The following is a 22,946-nucleotide window of genomic DNA, read 5'->3' on the forward strand; positions in this document are numbered from 1 at the left end:
CGGTAGTGTGGAAAGTCGCTTCCTGTTTTTATCTTCTGCATTATGAAGCAGAGAAATGAAACCAGTCTGAGTCAGTATGGCAATTTATGAACTGACGTAATGCATTTGATCTTTGTTTGAACTCTGACAACATTGATCTGAGTCAACTAAAGTTCTTTTCTTTTTGTCCTTCTCAGCAATTACCTCCGCTGGAGATAAAAGCATGAGAAAATACATTTGAAATCTTGTTTTGCAGTTTTTGTTGCATATTATAGAATATATTACATTTCCTGCCTTCATGTCTGAAAAGTCTGAAAGTCTGATAAACACTATGGTAAACCAGCCTCATTTAAGATTACAAACAACAGACTCGCCTTCAAGATGATCTGTGTCGTTTGTTAAACAAAGCTGACAGAAAGGTACATATGGCCAGTTTTAACCAAGTAAAATCACTAAATTTCAAAATATACAAGTAATGTAAGCAAAAGCAAGAATATTGTCAGATTTGATGTGGATATATTTTAGTTTGTTATGTAGAATGCACTATGTTTACTTTTTTCTTTAAAAATTTGTCACTTTACAAACAGAAAACATCCATGCATTTTGCAGTCTGTTTTAAACCTTTTGCATATCTAATGAGAGAAATCTGACTATTCTTCTTTGCAAATTAACTCTTGCTCTCCACACATTCCCAATGCCACCTCGCATCTTGGTTTGGACTTTGACTGGGCCATTTATAAAATGCTTTAAACTAAACGTTGCATTGTGGCTCTGTTTGATTGCTTAGGACAAAAGCACGCTACACTTTTCAGATTAATTTTGTAAACAATTTTGAGAAAGACGGTTGCATGTTTTTTCTTCCACATCCGCAATTGCGTGAAAGTGGAAAAACAACTTTGTGCCCCTTGAGTTGACCTTGTCTCATCAAATCCCAATAATGCAAATCGGGGTTGCAATATATGACTAGATAAAAATAAAGTCCTCTATAGATGCCTCTAAGTGCTTCATAAACATAAAGTTATCATTTTACACAACTTTCTATTATTAACAGTTTGTGTACACAGAGGGACATGTTTCCTGGAGCATGTGGAGGGGAGGGAGCAACTCTGATTTGGCCACTGGGCGAGGAGTAGGAGGAGAATTTAGAAGGGGCGGAGGAGGAGGAGTAAGAGGAACTTGTGAAGTTGCTCGTAGATTTCATTGAGAACTCGGAGTACAGCCGGTTAACACCTATGATCTGAGCTGTGGTGAAGACTTTCACTCTACCTCTTGGGATTAACCTTTCCGTGTCAAACTAAGGATATTCATTTTGACGCAACATCTGGAGCCCCATACTGCGGATCTATGCGAACCCAACGCGGGACTCCTGCACGTTTGTGAAGCTGAAGAGGAGGAATGTATCGTTTCTTAGTGAAACTGACATTTCTAATTCCAGCAATCGTCTTCTCAGAAGGTAAGCTTTAAAAAATTAAAGTGGTATCACCTGTTTAGATTCAGCAGAGAGACTCTGAGAAAGTTACAAAATGATTAATAACTTGGACTTTGTTACAAGTTGCCAAATAAGGCTTTTCTGTTTATTATATTCAGGAAATGAGACTGTTAGATTATTGCATGTCGAATAATGAGAATTATTACCTTGCTATAATAATTTTATTAAGCGTGGGAAAAGGTTCTGTGCAAGCTGCTGCAGACTGCGCTGTGGTCGCTGCTGACTTTCCCCGTCTTCTTCAACGAATCAGAGCAATTAAGTTTGTGTGCACCGGAAAGATTGGTGCCGAATTAGTTTTATGATGTTTAATTCAGCCACATCATAACTTCTTAATATATTTTAATTCGACTGTTCCAATAAAACTTAACACCTGTTTGATTAGGTCTGAGAGTTGGTTATAAACCACATGAGAGACGATAGAAGTTGGTGCGTGTGCTGGTGTTGGGGGAGGGGGGGCTGTGGTAGACGCTAAAGGAGCTACGAGGCTGATGGGGGCAGAAGGGGTGCACCTTTTGTCTGCAAGTGTGGGAGAGTGTTGTGAGTGCCGGGTGGTGGGGGTTGCTGAGGGGGGGTCCACTGTTATCCCGTCTGCTGGTAAACAATGCCGGGGGAGAGTGTTTTATGGCTCGTGCTGGACTCTGATTTCTTTTGTTGCGCATCTGAGCCCCGCAGCTGCCGCGCGCTCTTCCTCCTCCTCCCGCAAAAAAAAGCGTGCCCCCCACAAATACTGCCCCCCCCCCAATCCTCCACCTCGGCCCCTCCCAAAAGCCACGCACCACTCACCACGCGCTCCTCTGGCCTCACCGGTGTCCCCGGCAGGCTCCCCCAAAGCATCCCCCAAGGACACTCTCGTGATAATTCAAATATATAAGGGAACGCAAGTGTGACTTGAGATTTTAAGCAAAAATGTGATTTTAGATGTTTATAAAGTTTAATTTTTATGGATTTTGTGCATTTAGAATTTACTTTAAGCCTCAGATTTAATTTTTTTATGCACTTTACAGGTTTAAAATGCTCCCTGCCTACTGAGACGTGCCTAAATGGAGGAAGATGTGAAGCCACCTCAAATGGAAATGGAGAGTGCAAGTAAGTGATGGGAAAACTCCTAGAGAGAGAGAAAAAAGTGATGTTCCAGATGTTACACTCCAAAACATATCTACATGCAGCTATTATTGTTGTGTATGTATTTCTTTAAATTTGTGTGGTCTTTGAAAGGGCATTTTAGTTGGAAAGAAAGGGGGCTGCAGGTTCCCCCCCTTTCCATTCCAGCCTTTGAATGGGTGCTGTGCCCAGCAACCGTAGAGGCCCTTCTCAGAAGTTTTGCTCTACTCCTGTATTTCTCATCCAGTTCTTCTTTTTTTTTTGCACTGCCCCTTACACACACTCATTCTCTCCAAAAATGAGAAAAACTTTGGAAAAGTGAAGAAATCAAAAGAGCGTAGACCCACAATGCTCAGAATGAGAAGGACAAAAGCAGTCCACCACTCTCCTCCCCCCTCCACAGCAGCCCATTAATGAATGCAAGACCCCCACAGCAGCAGAGTGAGAGGACGCGTCCAGCCCTAAATCTTGTTGTTCTGCTCTTTCACGGGCGACAGCTGGGGCTCGCCCGCCGCCCGTCACTCCATTGTCCCCGCAGTCAGAATAATGCTGTGTGACTAATCTGAGTGGGGCTTCCCATCATGCCACAGCCACCCCAGACACCTCAACACACACCAAACTCCTGCTCCCCACTCCCCCAACCTTCCCAAAAAAAGGCTTGTCTCCATCATTTTGAATCGAAAGCCCCCCCTCACCCCCAGCTCAGTGCTTGTGATCTCCATTTGAAAGCCAGATGGCTGTGAAATGTAATTGGATTGGATGTCAAGAGAGTGAGATTAATTGGAATAAAGTGCAGAAATTTAAGGGCAAACAAGTGGGAAGAGGAGCATAGTGGCAGATTGGGATCTGTTTGTTTACTGTGGACTGATGTTATTAGTTTGCTGATGTGACACCTAACATGACTACATACTCCTTCTGCAGTCACTGAATCAGTCAAAGCTCAAAGTTTAGATCCTGGTGATTTTATGTGACAAACAAGCAAAGAGGGATGTTAGTTTGCAGTTTTTGTAGCCAGAACAGGTGCATTTAAAAAAAAAAAAAGAATTATTTCCATTGTGATTCCCAGCAGTGGCATCGTTTGAAAAAAAGCTCAGAGGTGGCCCGATTTGCCCTCTGGGCATGTGGTTACGGCGGCCACTTTTCTGCTCTGTGGGGACAACAGGGAGCTATTGAAGAGCCTGCACTGCTAGCCTGGGGCCACCAATTCACAACATCTAATCTGCACGCTCCACACACACACACATAGACCTCCGCACGTGTGCACTCCCTGGCACACCGACACTCTCCCTCTACCCCTACAAAGCTCCTATTGTGGCCACCATCTCTGCTCGGTCTAATTAAAAACAGGCAGGATGAGGGCATCACTTCACCAACCAGCACTCTCTCTTTCCTGGCTGCTTTCAGTAATCATCCATCCCCAGGCAAAGCCAAGCAGCAACCAGTCCTGGGATGCACTTAAAGAATCATGGGTGAGAGCGTGGCATCGACGGACCAAAGGGGTTTCCAGTTGTCATTGTTTTCAAGTCACACTCGCAAACGCTGGTGCCTCATCAGCGATGGCAGATTCACCCAGATACTGTGTGGAAGGCCTGGTTGGAAAGTCCACCTGTGGTTAGTGAAACTGAGATGTGTCCACACATTGAAATCAAACATTACCGACAAAAGGGGTTAAATGGAAGAAAAAAGTTTAAGAATGACTTCACACCTCATGCCACCTATTCCACCAACGCACACACACGTAAGACACCCATTTCATTTTGTGGTTTTTGCTGCTCTGTGTGACACAGATTTGAGTGCTGAGATAGATCTAAATCCTCCTCCAGCACAATTCCCACGGTTGAAAGATTTATAGTGGATAGTAGAATGGAAATGGTCAGATATAATGTTTTTAAAATTGTTGAGCTAAATCTTTTTTTAATCTTTCTCACATAATATCCACAAACTTCTTTGTATTTATATTCACTGAGGTTTTAAGTGATAGTCCAACAAAGATTATTTTATTTTACCTTTATTTTTACAGGTGTCCAATAGTAAAGGAGAAAGAAAAGAACACAAGGTTTCCAAACATATAGTGTGCATTTAAATTTAGTCAGCTTAACTTAAACTCCAGGTTGACTAAATTCTGTTATCCCTAAATAAAATCTAGAGTAATTCATTTCCTTCAGAAGTTTTCTAACTCATAAATGGAGTGCCGCTGTGTGTTATTAGATCTAAATATAGCTGTTCTGTGAATACCTCTGAAAGCCACAAAAAAAGGATGTTTTCCTCACATCCAAGTTGTAAAAATAGCATCTCTCTCTTTTTGTGGACATGTGTCATTCCTTAAACCAAACTGGGCTTAGTGCTTAGTTGTATATTTATGTGTCTGATTCAGATCATGTTCAGCTTTTGTTTGTAAGTACTCTTGTTTTCTGCCTCTGTGCGACAAAGATGCTGACGTTTTCTAGGCATTTGGCAATGCCATAGTCACAAATGGAAACCATAACACTCTTTTGGCGTGGCTGGGTCATATGATGCAAATAAACATGTGACTCAACCACAACAAATCATGAATTCCACCACTGTCAGACTCTACACTTTCTGACTGGGTCGTTCCTCCTTTTTTCTTTTGCAGAAATTATGATTGTCGCTAGACAAACAAGTTTCTTGGGTTTTTAACTAAACAAAAACAAAATGTTCAGCTTTTGGTTAAAACCTAACAATGGTTCTCTATGTAGCACAAAAACAAACAGCTTGGTGTGACTTAACTGCGGTGAAACAGCTATAACATACGCCTGTGAGGGGAAACACAAGGTTGTGACTCTGAGATTCAAGAGGTTATTGGAAGGCCTGGGGCTTCCTGTTTCTCATGGTGGTTGGTAGTTGACTGCCTCTGTAGGTTGTGTGAAAGCACAAGACGAAGGGCACAGCGTTCTGTGACTCAAATTTAGTTTCCATTGGTGGGACAGTAACAGGGGCATGGAGAGGCTGAAAGGGTTATGACCCCAAAACTCACCCTTGTGTAACTTGCGCTGCTTAGGAGGACGAGACTGTTTTGATGCTTTAAACACATTTGAAAGCAGGAAATAACATCCAGACTGTGTGGGGTTAGTGTGATGAACTTAGGCAACTTTGACTGGTGCTGTATATCAACGATAGCACATCTCACTTAAGAACACCTTGAATGAGTCCCTCACCGCTCAAGAAATGATATGCCCTTCCACCAGGAATGCTGCTCTTCATTTGTCCTCCTATAGGATTACCAAGCAGGTCTCTGTGAAGGCTCAGCTTTGGAGCATGGGAGTGCATGACGGGGTTAAATGTGGTGACTGATGTTGGGCTTTTATTGGGTTTAAGGCTTCAAGCCTGCCACTCCCTCGGTCAGATCCATTCCCAGGATGCCAGGAACCTCTCGAATCCAGATGAAATGAAGGGTTTGGGGTACCCTGTGGAGAAAGAATCAGTCTCTCTTACGCTGAAATATTTAACACAAAAAATGTTTCCCATATTTATTGTTGGTGTGGCTTTTAAATGGACTGCTCTGGATTTCCTCAGAGCAGGGCAATCAAAGCGGTGCTGTCAGAAGACATAGATAAGAAGCTATTTCATTCAAGTGGGCTCTGAAAGCTCACATTCGCCAGCTGAGGCTGTCAGAAGTAGAAATGACACCTCCAAAATACACTCAACCTTGAGCAAGTCCTTGGTCACTCCTTTATTTTCTTTAAGTTTTGCTTCAATTGTGTCAGAGAATGTTTTACTTATTAATCAGTAGTTCTCTGTGTTTACTGGAAGATCTTTTAAAGATTTACTTTGAGTTGTTAATGACCATTTTGAGATTAATATGTATTTGTATAGCATTAATAGAAGTGTGCTTTCTTTAATTTAAGCTTATGAAGACTACTCACAAGTTGAAGCAGAGTTAAGTCAGCTTAGCAAAGAGACATTTGTAACAAGCTTTAAATTGCATGTTGTCTACTGATTCTAGACATCCCACATCTATTGTAAAAGGAGAACTGCTACGTAGATTGAGCAAGAGTGAATTTCTTTGTTCCCCTTACATCAGAGCTGGGAAAATCTTATATGTAATTTGACTGGGTCAGGGGCCACCTTAAGTTAAACTCATTACCCAACACTACAGAATGAACAACTTTATTTTTAAATGATCCCTGCTTGATCACCTGCTCATTGTGCATTTAAATGTTATTATGTGCATTCACAGCTTATTTGTCAGCTGACATGCTATGCCTCACTGACTTTGGTCATTAAGTAAGAGTTTTACTAAAGCAGTAATTTTTAAGTATCCCCATTTGAAATATGCAAAATGAAATGTAGAATTTAATTTAAATGACCCAATGTTCAACTTGGACAAAACAGATTTTTTAAACTTGTTTTCAAGTACTCTAGGGGGCCCTCTGGTGGCCCGGTGGTCCTAAGCTGCAGCTTATTTTGTTTATGGCTGGGGCTGACTGTGCTGTACATCACTCAGATATTTGATATTTTAACTAAAAGACGCAAAGTGACTATAAAGACATGTTGAAACGGTTCTGCGCTGAGGATGTGGAACTGACCTGTAATATACCTGCCTGATTGATCTTAATCAGAACAATGCTGTGTAGGTTAGAAGTCATCTGATAATAGTCAGGTGCTTTAACTGATTTCACTGCGAGATCAGAGGTTGGTGAAAGGGTACAGCCAAGTCAATAATGTGCTGTCAGAAAAACAAGGTTCACTGAACTTACACAACATTAGCTAAGCGACTAAATTGTGTAAGTATGTTTTTTTTATTTGCAGCGAAGATATGTAGAATTTGTTTGCCTATTACATATAAGGTATCACTTCTCTAAATGAGTTATTTAAAAAAAAGGTAACTAAATAAAACAAGAAAATCGCTGTTGAAAGAAAGCCATTAAAAAGTACCATTTGTAGTTTGCTGTTATTCCTGTAGCGGCTCTAAAACCAAGCAGATAGCGTAGGGACACTCACTTTCTCAGCTCCTCTCACTGTCACATGCAAGGCACTTTAGTCTGTAATTTTGCAGCTGAAGCCCCATGCTAAGTTGCAGTATGTCTCTACACTCTCGACCACAGCTGGGTAGAATGATATGAGCTGGCTATTTGAGGTTTTATGATGTCATTTTTGTCATATCTCTAATCTTAATGATGCAGCTTCCCATCCTTTGGTTTTAATATTTTGCAATAAATATTCCAGTTAAAAGAATTCAAAGCTTTCCATAATCAGTTAATTTCTACGTTTCTATAGCCAAAGCATGTTATTAATTTCTTGGTCTTACACAAATGTGCACCCCAGGGGTCAGATCTTGGCTAATGATTAGTTACATTAAAAAAAAGAAAAAAAAAACATCAGGGCCTCTTCAATGCTAGAGAGAGGATTGAAGATATATTTTATAAGCAGCAGGAGAGAAAGTACAGGAAGTTCACACGTCCACGCTTACTGTATGTTGCCCTCGACCTCCTCGTGGATTTTTTCCACAGCAGTGGCATTTTCCACTGCACAGTTGGACTGGTCTTGTGTCGTATGATAAAGTCACCCCCAGAAGTGACAGATGGCAGATCAGGCCCAGTGGGACAAGAGCAGAGAGGGGAGAGAAGTCAAAGAGGCCGTCCCACACTCACAAAAGTGCTTAGGGTCAGAGGTCGGGGAAGCATCTGCTCCGGCCTGAGGGAACATTGCATCGCCGGGAGAGACCTGTTGCCGTGGTGTGCTGCTAGTCTGTTCAGCCTGTGGGTGGATCTTTATCTCTGAATGGGGAGACTTCACGACAAAGAGGATCTGTTACAGCTATTTGGTGTGTGCTGATGCAAAAACCGGAGTGCAAACATTCTGCTTTAAAGGAGGTCTGCTGCATTCTGCTGAGTGAGAATTCTTACACCAAAACAGTCAACTTCTCTCCTGAGTATCCAGGATGTTTTGATAGTGAAACACAAAAAAAGAAGCAGGAAACCTCAAAGCAGCCTCAAATACCTTTACAGTGGTCTGACAATTGCAACTGTCTGGACTCTCTGTTTGTGCACGAAGGACTGTTAAACCCCCTCGACTGGTCTCACCTCACTAAGTCAACAATCAGAGTTTTAGCAGTCTTGTGTGACATAAGGAAAGGGTTGTAAAAGCAAACTGCTGTGATCTATAAATGAATCCCTGCAGGAAAGAAGTCAAGATGCAAGTTGATGCTGAGGTAGTAACCAAACTAGAGGGAAAGAGGATGTTGGGTAAAATGAAAGGAGAACAGGTAGGCAAGAGAGGAACTAGGACTGGATTGCGTGGTTTAAGGGAGTTGGAGCGACAGAAGTTGCAACAGCTGACTTCACATGGGTTCTTTATGTCCCTGGAGGCAAGGTTGGCTTTTCAGTCCCCCCATCTGAGAAGAGGACAGGAGGAGGGGGGTATTGAGGGGGATAAGGGGACAGGAGGACGAGGAGGAGGAGAAAGGAAAATGGGAGGAGGAGGAACCCTGTCCAACAGCTGCCTTCATTAACATGCGCACCTGCTCCCTGTGGAGATACTCGGAGGCCAACAGATGCCCTTTCTTATACATAAACACTCACGCTCGTGTGCACAACTGCACACTGTCGCACAAGCTCCAATTCAAACATAAACATGTTTTTTTTCCCGCTGACTTAAAATTTTCCTTCACGTGACAGATGGGACCTTACGTCTACATAAGCAGCATGTAAAACATGTAAGGATTTTGTAAGTGTGAAATCAAAGTTAATAAATTGTTTGATGCCTTTTCATTTGTGGAATCTGTCTCTAGCAATCTGCCGAGAGGTGTGAATATTTTTCATTACTGCTGAGACCTCGGTGTCTTTATTTCAATGATCTTTTAGAGAGGGCCATGAGACTGATGGAATAATTGTTCGTGACTAGATTGGATGGAAATATTAGAGAGCTTAGGGCCTGAATGCAGCGCTGCATGGGGGACATGCATAGGCGGCACAGTCGCCTTGATCTCTACAGTCATTCGAGATGAATTTGGACAGCGTGGGGGTAAAAGGTAGATGGGACCAAGCAGTTATGGCTAGACTATTTAGCAGTGTCTGTTGTACCAGTAGAATGTGTTTTCAAGGTTCTGAGAGGGCCTAATCCGGAGAGACACACTAGAACAACATGTCGTCCATGTTCAGTCTAGGTTGGGGAGAAAAAACTTTTATCTCCCCCCACTTCCACCCTTCTGAAAATCTCCTTTTGTTTGTTCTCCTGGATGTTTGTTCCTATTATTTTGTCAGAAAAAGATCCCAGTTTTATAATCTTCACCACCTCCTCCCTGTCTTTTCACAGGTGTTCCAGTGACTACGTAGGGGATCGGTGCCAATACCCAAACCCCTGCAGCCCGTCCCCCTGCCGCAACGGCGGCGAATGCCGTGCTGTCTCCCATGGCAACACATTTGATTTCCACTGCGTATGCCGCCTGGGTTTCACCGATAGACTGTGTCTAACTCCCAGGAACCATGCTTGCATGAGCTCCCCCTGTCGCAATGGAGGAACGTGTGACCTTATCAGCCTCAGCAGCTTCCGCTGCCGCTGCCCACCAGGATGGTCAGGTATGTGGCTAACATCAGTTTCTATCCTATTTCACTTTAAACTCTCATGATTTACTCACCTCTTTTGTTTGTTTGCCCAGGTAAAACCTGCCAGACTCCAAACCCTTGTGCTTCCAATCCATGTGCAAATGGCGGCCAGTGCTCTGCTTTAGATTCCAACTTCAAATGCACCTGCCCTGCCAACTTCCAAGGTCAAACCTGCAAGCAGGACATTAACGAATGTGCCATCAACCCATCTCCATGTCTCAATGGCGGCTTCTGTGTCAATGAAGTTGGCTCTTACCACTGCCGCTGTCCTCAGGAGTTTACTGGTCAACACTGTGAGACCCTTTACTCCCCTTGCAGCCCCTCACCATGCCAGAATGGAGGCACATGTGTCCAGAAGGGAGAAACCACCTATGACTGTAGCTGTCTCCTAGGTAGGTGTACTGAGGTCTCACAAAATTAAAATGCCACATGTTTTTGTCAAAGTGGAGGTTGTCTCATGAGCCATTATCCAGTTATTGCATGGATATAATTTCACTCTCAGTAAGTTATATCTACTCTTATGAGGAAGTAAGGAAGGAAATATTTCTTGGGTTAACTAATGATTGTGCTAACCAACATCTCTGTCAGAAAATCCATTAACGAAGCCCCTATCACCTTTAAATCATGCAGCAGTTTGGATATAAAAAATTGCTACTAGATGTACACTGATGATACACTGTGAAAATACCATGGCTAATCATTGTTGATAATGAAAGAAGTGTCTCAGAATCTGTAGTTCTTAGACCCTGCTAGTCTCAGGCCATTTCTGATTCAAACAATTTTTGCTTTTATGTCCCAACCCTAAACCTAATTGTAATTCTGACACCCAGCCTTACACACAAACTACTTAGTTGTTATGTTATGTATATCGTAATATTCCATGTGTCGGTGGACAAGTTTAACCAACCAATGACAGTGCACTGTCCAGAGATTCCCTAAAATTGGAGAATTATAAAGTATTTCTTTCTATTTGCAAAAACCATGAAATAAAATAACATTTCAATGTTTTTTTGACAGTAGCACCACCTTTGAATGGAATTGGGCAAACTTAAAAACAAATGTACTAGTTAAATTTTCACTTAAATATTCTGCAGTGATAATGGCTACTTTAAAATAAAGCTTAAGGTTCATGAAATTATTTCTCTGTTTGTGAAAACAAACAAATTCTGTTTAAATGTGATCTTATGGATGGCTTTGTTTCGTCCATTGTTCCACCATTAGCAGACGTGTGTTTACAAGTCAGTCTATGTGTTCTGTTAGAACTAATTGGGTTTGCATTTTAGTTTGAATGTTTGTTTTTCCTTTAAAAAAAATATTTGACCTGAAAAGCAATGTGTTGTGATAAGATCTATTGGGAGGGGTGTGTAATCTTTGGGTTACCACACTTTCTGCCAACCTCCACTGGCAGGATATAGTCATGCAGACGTTTCCTTCTGATAATGAGCAATGAGCCCACAATGCAGTACATCATACTACCTGTAGATATACACACCCCATTGATTAGGTCACATACGGAAAACAATACCTTGTTTTTCACCCCATTCAAACCAATCTGTCTGCCATCTTTATTGTTTGGGTGCTCAAAGCTGTTACAACATTGTGGTTAGTGTTGTTACAGTTAGGTTAGCTCAGTCCCACGACCCACATTGAAATGTTCTCTTTCTGCATTTACTTGATTTGTGCATTCCTCGAAACATTCAGCTTTTTTAAATCTTCTTGTCTTCTAGTGATCAGCACAGGACACGTTATTTAGATAAGCAGATGAATGAGGGATATTGAGGGGTTGTTGTGTGTTAAAGTTTAATCCGTGCTGTGTGTGTCCCGTTGGGGGGCCTGCGCTGGAATGCATTTAGATTGCGAAGCTGCAAGAGCACCTGCAGAGCTGTGGGTTGATTGTTAATCAGACTGTAAAACACTCACTCGAGGCTTTGATGTTTGAGGAGGACACAGGCTGTACTGTCAACTCGAAGGCTTTAAAACAGTGTGCCACGAGGATATGGAGAGCTTATCGTTTTATGTTTGCTGTGATAAGGACAGGAAGGAAATGTGATTATTAACCACATCTAAATGGTCAAGTCCGTCTTCACCATACTCCACTTTGTTTAAGAGCTTTTGGTCGTGCCTACCTTTTCAGGCTTTACGGGCCAGCACTGTGAGCATAACATCGATGACTGCCCGGGACACAGCTGTCAGAATGGTGGTGTGTGTGTGGATGGAGTCAACACCTACAACTGCCAGTGCCCACCTCATTACACAGGTTATCTCACTCTTTATATTATTTTTGAATGCCCACCTTTGTAGTTGTAATAGAATTCGCTACTGTAATATACGAAGTTCTTATGCTCTACTTTAATAACCCGATCAGGTCAGTATTGTACTGAAAACGTGGATGAGTGCGAACTGATGCCCAATGCATGCCAAAATGGAGGAACATGCCACGACACGCACGGCAGCTACCACTGTGTGTGCGTCAACGGCTGGACGGGTGACGACTGCAGCGAGAACATTGATGACTGTGCCAGCGCAGCCTGCTACAACGGCGCCACCTGCCACGACCGCGTGGCCTCCTTCTTCTGCGAGTGTCCACATGGACGCACAGGTAGGACTACCGCCAGTCCTGCTTTCAGTACTCACTCTGAAAACAAGCTTTAATAAAAAGAGATTAAATGAGGTGCTTTTGGTCATACAGGTTTGCTGTGCCACCTTGATGATGCCTGCATCAGCAATCCTTGTCAAAAGGGCTCTAATTGTGACACCAACCCGGTAAATGGCAAGGCAATATGCACCTGTCCCCCAGGTTACTCAGGATCAGCCTGCAACCAGGACATAGATGAATGCTCCCTCGGTAAGTTATAAAGCTAGTTTCACAAATGTAAATTTCTCTCTGTTGTTGCATGGGGGTAACACAGGGTAAATGAATTCTTGTATGTTGCATGTTGTAGGTGCCAACCCTTGTGAGCATGGTGGTCGCTGCCTCAACACGTTAGGCTCTTTCCAGTGCAAGTGTCTTCAAGGATATGAGGGACCTCGATGTGAGATGGATATTAACGAGTGCATATCTAATCCCTGCCAAAATGATGCCACCTGTTTAGACCAGATTGGAGGTTTCCACTGCATCTGTATGCCAGGTGAGACAACATTTAGTCTGTTTCTTCTTCTTGTGTTGATCTTTAAAATTGTTGAAAAGGGGACATAATTAAAATCAAGAAACAGAACTCGACATACAAATGAAGCGGTTCAATAAGCGTCTAGAAAGTAACACTTTCTGTTGTGGTCTGTTTACTATAATATAAATGTTAAATCCAGTTTTATACTAGAAAGCGAAATTACATATCCAAACTATATAATTGTCCTTTGCGTATTTTTAGACATTGTCAAAGAATTAATACTTAATAATAAGGAAGTTTGACTGCTTATTTTATGGTTTCAGGATATGAGGGTGTGTTTTGCCACATTAACACGGATGAATGTGCCAGCCAGCCTTGTCTTAACAATGGAAAATGCATAGACAAGATCAACTCATTCCACTGCGAGTGTCCCAAAGGTGAGATGACAGAAGAGAATCTGTATAACATTGTCCAAAAAGGCTTTTAGAACTCTTGTGAAATTAAACTGAACTGATTTAAACCCTTTAGAGAGAAAAATGAGTAATAAAAGAGGGTATCATTAACCAATCTGTCAATGAGTACAGCACATATTGCTATACTGACTGAATGTTAATGATTTACTTCTTCTAATGGTGCTTCTGAATACTTTGTGGGGAGACTGGACAATGTGGACCAAGCTGCATGAACATTAGCATATTTGGCGGGCAATGCTTAGCGCCAAAATTGGGGGGCAGGGATTGGTTTAGAGCCGGTGAGTCGGGGGCCATTGTGCTGTGACTTAAACTAAAGATTTCCCTGCACAGTAAAAGCTGGGAAGAGGAGGGGGCAGAGTGGAGTTAGCATTGTGGAATGGTTTGTAAAGACTTTCATCCTCCTGCAGACCCACTTCAAATGCAAATTAACTTGTCTGTGAAACGTTTTTATTTTACATTTATGCATATTTTATTGTTAGCTGAAAATATTGCAAAATATGTTTATCTTGATTTCACATACCTGTACTGAGTTTTGAAACCAAATACTGAATATTCTGTCTTTTTAAATACAATTACAGGATTTTCAGGAAATCTGTGTCAGGTGGATATTGACGAGTGTGCCAGCACACCCTGCAAGAATGGAGCCAAATGTACTGATGGACCCAATAAGTACACATGTGATTGTGCCGAAGGTACTTTCTTCAAACTCAAAATAGCATTTTGTGTCCTGTTGTGATAAATGCAATACTTAATAACTACTTGGAAAATTAATACAATAACATCAATACATGATGTTTGAAGTAAAAAATAATCCAATAAATAAATATTTCTACAATATATTATTCCATATTTTTGTGTTCTGTTGAAATAAATCAAGCACTTAAAATACTTCCTAAATTCTTATAATAGTCTGTACTTAAACTTGAGATAAATAAATAAATATGGTAAGCACTTGTTAAATAGTTTTTGTTATATTTTATAATTAAAATATTATGAAATATAATCTAAATTAATTAGATATAAGGCAAATTAAAATAAGTTGAAAATGTAATGTAATAAAAAACAGACATAGACTATGACATTGTTTAGCAATTTTCTTTTAAAGTTAATTCAGCATAAGTTTAATTATTTGTTAAATTTTTATAGTACATCATTTAGCATAATGTCTGTGCAATTTGTAGTATAGTATTTCATATGTTTTGTTGATAAATACATTTGTGTTCTTCAGAGGCAGCACTTGTTAAATAATTAAGTTCTTCTTTTAGCATATTATTAAAAATATAGAATATAAAATAAAAATACAAAAAGACATTTATTTATAGAAATAAAAATAAACAAAATATTTTTCAATTATTATTTATAGCTTTTAAAAAAATTTGGTTAAATAATTTACTTTTCTCTTTCAGGTTACACAGGGCAGCACTGTGAGATTGACATCAACGAGTGCTACTCTGATCCTTGCCACTATGGCACATGTGAAGATGGCCTGGCCTCCTTCACCTGCTATTGCCGCCCCGGCTACACTGGCCGGCTGTGCGAAACCAACATCAACGAGTGTCTCAGCCAGCCGTGTCAGAATGGAGGCACTTGCCAGGACAGGGAAAACTCGTACTTCTGTTCCTGCCCCAAAGGCACTGCTGGTGAGAAAACCAGATTAATTTTCTGACATTATTTCAGAGAAAATGTCTGTAGGTTTTTCATATCTTTTCCAACTTGTTTCGTCACACACCAGGGTCCAACTGCGAGGTGAACCTGGACGACTGCAAGAGTCAGCCCTGCGACTATGGGAGGTGCATTGACAAGATCAATGGCTATGAGTGTGCGTGTGAGCCGGGTTATACAGGTGAGTAGCTGGATGGAGTGTACAGGTGCAGGGGGCAGGGTCCCCTGAGCTTTGGGAGGGGCAGGTACGACAGGTGGCTGCCGGGTCTGCTGCTGTGGAACAATGGTGTCAGGTTGCTTGTGTGGGACAGACAGCCGGAGAGAAAGGGAAGACTACCCCCCCGAACCTGATCCATACACACACAAAGCTCTAACTTTGTTTGCCCTCTGAAAAGACTGTGATGTTAAGCATGGAAAGAGTCTGTAAAGTGATCCTACAAAAACAAAAGAGACTGGCTTTTAATCACATATCAGATGCTTGTTAATGTAAAAGTGCATTTCTAGTCATTTATCCATAAGGTTTCACCAAAGCAAGTAGGCGACTTGTCTTCATTCCTTTTGCTGCTCACCAGAGCTGGTTCTGGCTGGTAGCTGCTTTGTGATTATTTCACAAAAGAAGCAACAAGGAGGTAACAAGTGGGCGTGTGTGTGTGTGTGTGTGTGTGTGTGTGTAGGCTGCTGTGCATGCCTCCTCCCAATCCTCTCCACCATCTTTTTGTACTCATGGGGTGAGTGTGGAGGGAACAGCAGGACTGAGACACAGAGGGACAGAGGTCTATTGTGACCAAATATCAGGCAGTTGGGCCCTTCCCTCCTGATTGATGAAGAGCAAAGGAGGAGGGGTTTGTAGGCCAGGAGTGGGAGATCAGAGGTGGTGGTGGGGAAGGAGGGTGGTTAATTGTTACTTGGCCATGTTTTAAATGGGTCCGGCCTTCTGTCCTCGTAAACAACCTGGTTGAGGTTATTTCTTCATGAAAAGAGGGTTCGGGGATTTGGCGTGAGTGAGAATAGAGAGAGTGGCCTTGCCACATACACACACATGCATACTCCCACTCTCTTGGCAGCACCTCCCTCTTTCAGATCCAGCTTCTTCCTATTCAGCGTGTCCCCATTTAATCAATGGGTAGAAGTAAAAAGGCCACGAGGTTGGGTACACACTGGAGCTGCTGTTGCTTCTGCTTACTGAATGCCAAAAAGGAGACTTTATTTCGCTGTCGTTCAAAAGCTGTACTGACCACAGAGTATCATGGAGAGCATAGTATGTAAAATTTAAAGGGTACCACACCAGACAGCACCTGCTTGCCTTCTTTAATGATCCTTGAGAGTGCTTTGCTTGGGGATTTAGATATTTTGTCAAATTACAACCAAAAATATTTAACCTATTTTAGTTGGATTTTTGAGATGGATCCATACAAATTAGTGTATAAATAAAGGTTTTTTTGAAAGAAAGAAAAAGGAAACATGTTAAACCTCACAAAAGCCAAACTTGTCATGTTATCCTCAAATCCTGCTGTATTGTTTTTCAGGCACAATGTGCAACATCAACATAGACGACTGTGTCATCAACCCCTGTCACAATGGTGGCACGTGCATCGATGGCGTCAACAGCTTCACATGCATCTGCCCTGAAGGCTACCATGATGTCACCTGTTTGTCAGAGGTGAATGAGTGCGCCAGTAACCCTTGCATCCACGGCCGATGTCAGGACCTCATTAATGGGTGAGTGGATGAGACGTTTTAAGAGAAAAAAAAAATCAATAACACCAAAGAGAAAGCAACAAATCCTTACTTTTCATTTAACGTCTTGTGAAGCTATAAATGTACCTGCGACTCGGGCTGGAGTGGCCACAACTGCAATATTAATAACAACGAGTGCGAGTCCAACCCCTGCATGAATGGAGGAATATGCAAGGACATGACCAGCGGGTACCACTGCACATGCAGAGTTGGCTTCACCGGTCAGTTTTAACCTTTCTTTCCACTTGCTTTTCACTGGTGACAAGGGGTTGCTAATCTGGTGAAAATCTAACCCAAATGTCTTCTTTATAATCCTGCCACCGTAGGACCTAACTGCCAAACTAACATCAATGAGTGTGCTTCCAATCCCTGCCTCAACCAGGGAACCTGCATTGATGATGTGGCTGGATACAAGTGCAACTGTTTACTGCCTTATACTGGTATGGCATAGAGGGGCTTATCTTTCACTCTGGGGTCAGACTACTTCCTGGATTCTTAACATGAATTGCTGTCTCAGCTTTGCATGCAGGTCTGAAAGCATAAAGATAGTCTTTCAGCTTCCTCACAGAGGTTTTGTCCTATCGTATCCTGTGTTGTCTAAGAAAACACCAGCTAAAAACAGGGATGCCTGTTTTTGGCGTCTGTGCATGGAAAGATCAGCTTGTCTGTTTGGCAGGGATAACACAGGGAATGTGTTTTGGAATAACAAAGCGGCTAGTTTCAGCAGCAGACGTGCACTTCAAGCTTTGGTCTCTCTTCTGCCACGTCCTGTTTCCTGTCTAAGATCAAACAATAGCAGGAAACAGGAAGGCGCTTCCTGTTTGGCTAAGTTGTCATGGAAATGGATAAGGAAGTGGAATGGAAAAGGGAACTTAGAAACTAATGTTTTTACTCTACAGATCATGGAAGATATGTAGAAAACATGGTATTTTTTACCATTTGGAGTTAGACATTGATGTATGGTTGAAGTAATTGCTGCATATTGTTAACTATTGCTAATGGTGATGTTTGTTTTGTCTCCAGGTGAAAACTGTGAGACTCTGCAGGCCCCTTGCAGCCCCAGGCCATGTAAAAACGGAGGAATATGTAAGGAGGCTGAAGACTATCAGAGCTTTTCTTGCATCTGCCCTGAAGGATGGCAAGGTTTGCATCTAATAACGTTTGTGTGTATAGTATGTGGCTGTTAGTTTATCTCTCAGTTCATTGTTTTACTTATGCATATCCCATTGATGTGTTTTTTAACTAAAGGTCAGACTTGTGAAATTGACATCAATGAATGCGTGAAGAGCCCTTGCCGCAACGGTGCTGTGTGTCTCAACACCATGGGTGGCTTTCAGTGCAAGTGCCAGCCAGGTTACACCGGTCAATGGTGTGAGACGGATATTGACGACTGCAAACCAAGTAAGCTACTGACCTGAAGCATAACAGGTTAACTTCTATGACTTAAAAGTAAAAACTTTGCCTAACATTCACTTTGCTGCATTTCAGATCCATGCAGTAATGGGGGGCTTTGCCGCGATAGCGTCAACAGGTTTACTTGTACCTGCCTGCCCGGGTTTCGTGGCAGCCGGTGTGAGCATGACATAAATGAGTGTGAGAGCAACCCTTGTAAAAACGGGGCTAATTGCACTGACTGTGTTAACAGCTACACCTGCACCTGCCCTCTGGGCTTCAGTGGCATCAATTGTGAGATCAACACCAATGACTGCACCGACAGGTAGTGTGCCTAATTTAGTAATTCTATCTAACTCAATCTACTGAAATGTAGTTTTACTAATAATCTGATTGGGTTTTCCTCACCTGTTGTACAGCTCTTGCTTCAATGGTGGAACTTGTGTGGATGGGATTAACACCTTCACCTGTCTGTGTCTAACTGGATTCACTGGAAGCTACTGCCAATACGACATCAATGAGTGTGACTCTAAACCATGCCTCAATGGAGGCACCTGTCTTGATGGTTATGGGACTTACAAGTGCACCTGTCCTCATGGCTACACAGGAGTCAACTGTCAGGTAGGCTAAAATGGCACAAAGATGGTGTGATGCTTACTTGAAATGGCAAGTTGAGTCCTAGATCTGGACTCAAATTGCAAGTTAACACAATGAACATTAGCTCATAAGTTCTTTGCAAATTGAAGTAAATCTTCTGATAATTACAACTATTACATATTCAGGCATTAAATTAGGCTTAAGTATAAAACAATATGCAATTGAAAAACTGAAGCAATTCAGTGTTATAGAAATTAACTTCTGAATATTTCTGGTACTTGCAGTCTATATTTAAATAGTTTCTAAAATGCATTCTAAAAACATTTCATTTTTCAGAGTCTTGTGCGCTGGTGCGACTCCTCCCCTTGTAAAAATGGAGGTTCTTGCTGGCAGCAGGGAGCCTCGTATACCTGCCAGTGTCAGACTGAATTTACTGGCCTCTACTGTGATATCCCAAGTGTGTCATGTGAAGTCGCTGCCAAACGGCAAGGTATGATAATTCATATCATGTGTCAGTGCTTTAATTCTCTACTTGATTAAGTCTAAAGCCAGGAGTAATTGACAAGCTCCTCAAGTCATTTCTACTTTTCTTGGTTCCAGGTGTGGAGGTGTCTCAACTGTGTAGGAACTCGGGCCAGTGTCTGGATGCTGGAAACACACATTACTGCCGCTGCCAGGCTGGCTACACTGGGAGTTACTGCCAGGAACAGGTGGACGAATGTTCACCTAACCCTTGCCAGAATGGAGCAACCTGCAATGATTATCTTGGAGGTTACAGTTGTGAGGTAAAGAAAATACCTTTAAAGAATACAACAGTATAAACTGTTGGCAAACTTACAAGGGTTCATTGCGCTATACTTGATGATTTAAATAACCAAATGTACTTCTGTTTTTTTATCAGTGTGTCCCTGGTTACCATGGTGTGAACTGTTCAAAAGAAATCAATGAATGTCAGTCTCAACCCTGCCAGAATGGAGGGACCTGCATCGATCTCATTAACACCTACAAATGCTCCTGTCCTAGAGGGACACAAGGTACACATCTGCAAATTAAAATCAAATACTGTTCAGATATGCAAGGGCTTAACAGGTGTAATAGATATATTTTCTAAAACAATGCATCTGTCTGCAGGTGTCCACTGTGAGATTAATTTGGATGACTGCAACCCTCCCAGCGACCCACTGACGAATGAGCCCAAATGCTTCAACAACGGAAAGTGTGTAGATCGCATTGGAGGCTACCAGTGCTTGTGTCCGCCAGGTTACGTAGGGGAACGCTGTGAGGGGGACGTCAATGAATGCCTGTCTAACCCTTGTGACCCCCGAGGGTCGTACAACTGCATCCAGCTTCCCAACAGCTACCGCTGTGAATGTAGAACCGGATATACAGGTACGGATAAGCATCGATTTTTGTGTCCTTGGAAACTGATTGTGTAGATGTCCAAAAGAACAGCTGACAAACTTCTAATGTTTCTGCTTTACAGGACAACGTTGTGACAAGGTGTTTGATGGCTGCAAGGGAAGACCCTGCAGGAATGGAGGAACGTGTGCTGTTGCCAGTAACACGCCTCATGGATTTATCTGTAAATGTCCACCTGTAAGTGCTGCTAGAAGTCCTAGTTACAGTTGCTTCTCACACAAATCCTAACCAGTGATAACGATACAAATGATAAACTCTTAATATTATAATATTTCCTTATAGGGCTTCACTGGGTCTTCTTGCGAGTATGATTCTCGCTCCTGTGGCAGTCTGAGTTGCAGGAATGGTGGTACATGTGTGTCTGGCCACCTGGGTCCACGTTGCTTGTGTCCCTCAACCTTCACTGGGCCTGAGTGTCTGACTCCTACTGACAGCCTCTGCATCTCAAATCCCTGCTACAATGGAGGCACCTGCCAGATGACCCCTGATGCTCCCTTTTTCCAGTGCAGTTGTCCCAGTAACTTTAATGGCTTACTTTGCCACATATTGGACTACTCCTTCGTCGGAGGGTTTGGCCGGGACATCACACCGCCTCCAGAAGTGGAGGTGAGCTGTGAGATTCCTCAGTGTGATGAGTGGGCTGGTAACCATATCTGCGACTCGCTGTGTAACAACCATGCCTGTGGCTGGGACGGAGGTGACTGCTCGCTCAATTTTGATGATCCCTGGCAAAACTGCTCGGCTGCTCTGCAGTGCTGGCGATACTTCAACAATGGCAAGTGTGATGGCCAATGTAACAGCCCAGGGTGTCTCTATGATGGCTTTGATTGTCAAGGACAGGAAGGGCAGTGCAAGTAAGTCTGAAAATAAAAACTGTTTTTGAGAATGAGTCATAGAAAATGGCTGTGAAAAATCTAAAACTTTTCTCTGTGTTTTTCAGCCCTCTTTATGATCAGTATTGTAAGGATCACTATGCTGATGGTCATTGCGACCAAGGCTGCAACAATGCAGAATGCGAGTGGGATGGCCTGGACTGTGCTAACAACTTGCCAGAGAAGCTAGCAGATGGACATTTAGTTCTGGTCGTCCAAATTCCCCCAGAGCTGCTTAAGAACCGTTCTTCATCCTTCCTCAGAGAGCTGAGCAACGTTCTCCACACTAATGTAGTGTTCCGCCGTGATGCAAAAGGAGAACCAATGGTCTTTCCTTACTATGGCAATGAACAAGACCTGGTGAAACACAATGTGCTAAAACGCTCTGCAGAAGGCTGGCCTGAGTGGACTTCAGTGCCATCCAATGTTTTGGGTCAGGTGAAGGAAAGTGTGTCCTCCATGGTCAATCAGCGGAAACGGAGAGAGTTGGATCCAATGCAAGTCAAAGGGTAGGAAGACAACAGTTTTAACAAAAACTAGAATGAGTTAGGATTTTGAAAAGTAGTCAGTGCTAATTTTTCAACCCACTTCTGCTCACAGATCGATTGTATATCTGGAGATAGACAATCGGCAGTGCTACCAGCAGTCTACTGAATGCTTCCAGAGCGCAACAGATGTGGCTGCCTTTCTCGGAGCACTGGCCACCAGTGGGAACCTCAATGTTCCCTATATTGAAGCTGTAACAAGTATGTCTTAATATTTACAGATTAAAATGTTTTCTGTAATAACATATGTAATTATATACAAAATGACTACTAAATCGAAGTTCAACATGTTGAATTATTTCTATCTCTCTAGGTGTGAAACCTACTCCTAGCTCTACAGAGTTGTTCCCCATGCATTTGGTATTCCTGGTGTTGGCTATTTTGGGTTTCATATGCCTTGGTGTGATAATGGTTCAGAAGCGGCGTCGAGAGCATGGCCAGCTCTGGATGCCGGAGGGATTTAAAGTATCGGAGCCCAGCAAAAAGAAACGCAGGGAGCCATTGGGAGAGGATTCTGTTGGACTGAAGTAAGTGGATTTCATATTTTGCTGCATCTCAACACAATATTGATTTACAGGTGATCTAATCTCTTTTTTCATTTTTGAAGACCTATGAAGAATTCAGACAGCAACCTTATAGATGACAATCAAACTGAATGGGGAGATGATGATCCAGACTGCAGACACTTCAGGGTAAGATGAACAGTTAGGTTATGTTTGCAGTTTTATATTTATTTAACAAACTTTCTTCATTTAATCACTTGCGGTAGTGATATTAATACTACGATGATCTTTACATTCCTCAGTATGAGGAGCAGGCAATGTTGGATTTAAGTGATCATACAGACCAGAGGAAATGGACCCAGCAACACCTGGATGCAGCTGACCTCCGCATAACATCCATTGCACCCACACCTCCTCAGGGAGAAATTGAGAATGACTGCATGGATGTCAATGTTAGAGGGCCAGGTATGTTTGCAAAAGTGAAAATACATAGTATGGTCAACTT

At 42.3% G+C, this 22,946-nt stretch overlaps 1 protein-coding gene across 10 annotated transcripts in view; it reads left to right on the plus strand.

The window, feature by feature from the left end:
• Positions 1 to 1,189: 1,189 nt before the first annotated feature.
• Positions 1,190 to 22,946, plus strand: part of LOC116725013 (neurogenic locus notch homolog protein 1-like) — a 247,010-nt gene continuing 225,253 nt past the window's right edge. For 9 of the 10 annotated variants that reach the window (XM_032570849.1, XM_032570857.1, XM_032570850.1 and 6 more), the window contains exons 1-30: positions 1,190 to 1,432; positions 2,473 to 2,554; positions 9,845 to 10,107; positions 10,188 to 10,526; positions 12,269 to 12,391; positions 12,500 to 12,733; positions 12,824 to 12,979; positions 13,077 to 13,262; positions 13,565 to 13,678; positions 14,293 to 14,406; positions 15,121 to 15,354; positions 15,447 to 15,557; positions 16,903 to 17,095; positions 17,189 to 17,334; positions 17,440 to 17,553; positions 18,137 to 18,256; positions 18,362 to 18,514; positions 18,602 to 18,830; positions 18,925 to 19,126; positions 19,439 to 19,592; positions 19,703 to 19,887; positions 20,004 to 20,136; positions 20,234 to 20,491; positions 20,586 to 20,698; positions 20,804 to 21,375; positions 21,462 to 21,902; positions 21,994 to 22,139; positions 22,252 to 22,465; positions 22,546 to 22,630; positions 22,744 to 22,906. In XM_032570849.1, coding sequence (XP_032426740.1) covers positions 1,375 to 1,432; positions 2,473 to 2,554; positions 9,845 to 10,107; positions 10,188 to 10,526; positions 12,269 to 12,391; positions 12,500 to 12,733; positions 12,824 to 12,979; positions 13,077 to 13,262; positions 13,565 to 13,678; positions 14,293 to 14,406; positions 15,121 to 15,354; positions 15,447 to 15,557; positions 16,903 to 17,095; positions 17,189 to 17,334; positions 17,440 to 17,553; positions 18,137 to 18,256; positions 18,362 to 18,514; positions 18,602 to 18,830; positions 18,925 to 19,126; positions 19,439 to 19,592; positions 19,703 to 19,887; positions 20,004 to 20,136; positions 20,234 to 20,491; positions 20,586 to 20,698; positions 20,804 to 21,375; positions 21,462 to 21,902; positions 21,994 to 22,139; positions 22,252 to 22,465; positions 22,546 to 22,630; positions 22,744 to 22,906 — 5,635 coding nt within the window. In that variant the 5' untranslated portion in view covers positions 1,190 to 1,374. The remainder of the gene's footprint in view (positions 1,433 to 2,472; positions 2,555 to 9,844; positions 10,108 to 10,187; positions 10,527 to 12,268; positions 12,392 to 12,499; positions 12,734 to 12,823; positions 12,980 to 13,076; positions 13,263 to 13,564; positions 13,679 to 14,292; positions 14,407 to 15,120; positions 15,355 to 15,446; positions 15,558 to 16,902; positions 17,096 to 17,188; positions 17,335 to 17,439; positions 17,554 to 18,136; positions 18,257 to 18,361; positions 18,515 to 18,601; positions 18,831 to 18,924; positions 19,127 to 19,438; positions 19,593 to 19,702; positions 19,888 to 20,003; positions 20,137 to 20,233; positions 20,492 to 20,585; positions 20,699 to 20,803; positions 21,376 to 21,461; positions 21,903 to 21,993; positions 22,140 to 22,251; positions 22,466 to 22,545; positions 22,631 to 22,743; positions 22,907 to 22,946) is intronic. The other variant, XM_032570856.1, reaches the window with a different exon arrangement.

This window comes from Xiphophorus hellerii, chromosome 8 (assembly GCF_003331165.1).
Source record: "Xiphophorus hellerii strain 12219 chromosome 8, Xiphophorus_hellerii-4.1, whole genome shotgun sequence".
Classification (NCBI taxonomy): domain Eukaryota; kingdom Metazoa; phylum Chordata; class Actinopteri; order Cyprinodontiformes; family Poeciliidae; genus Xiphophorus; species Xiphophorus hellerii.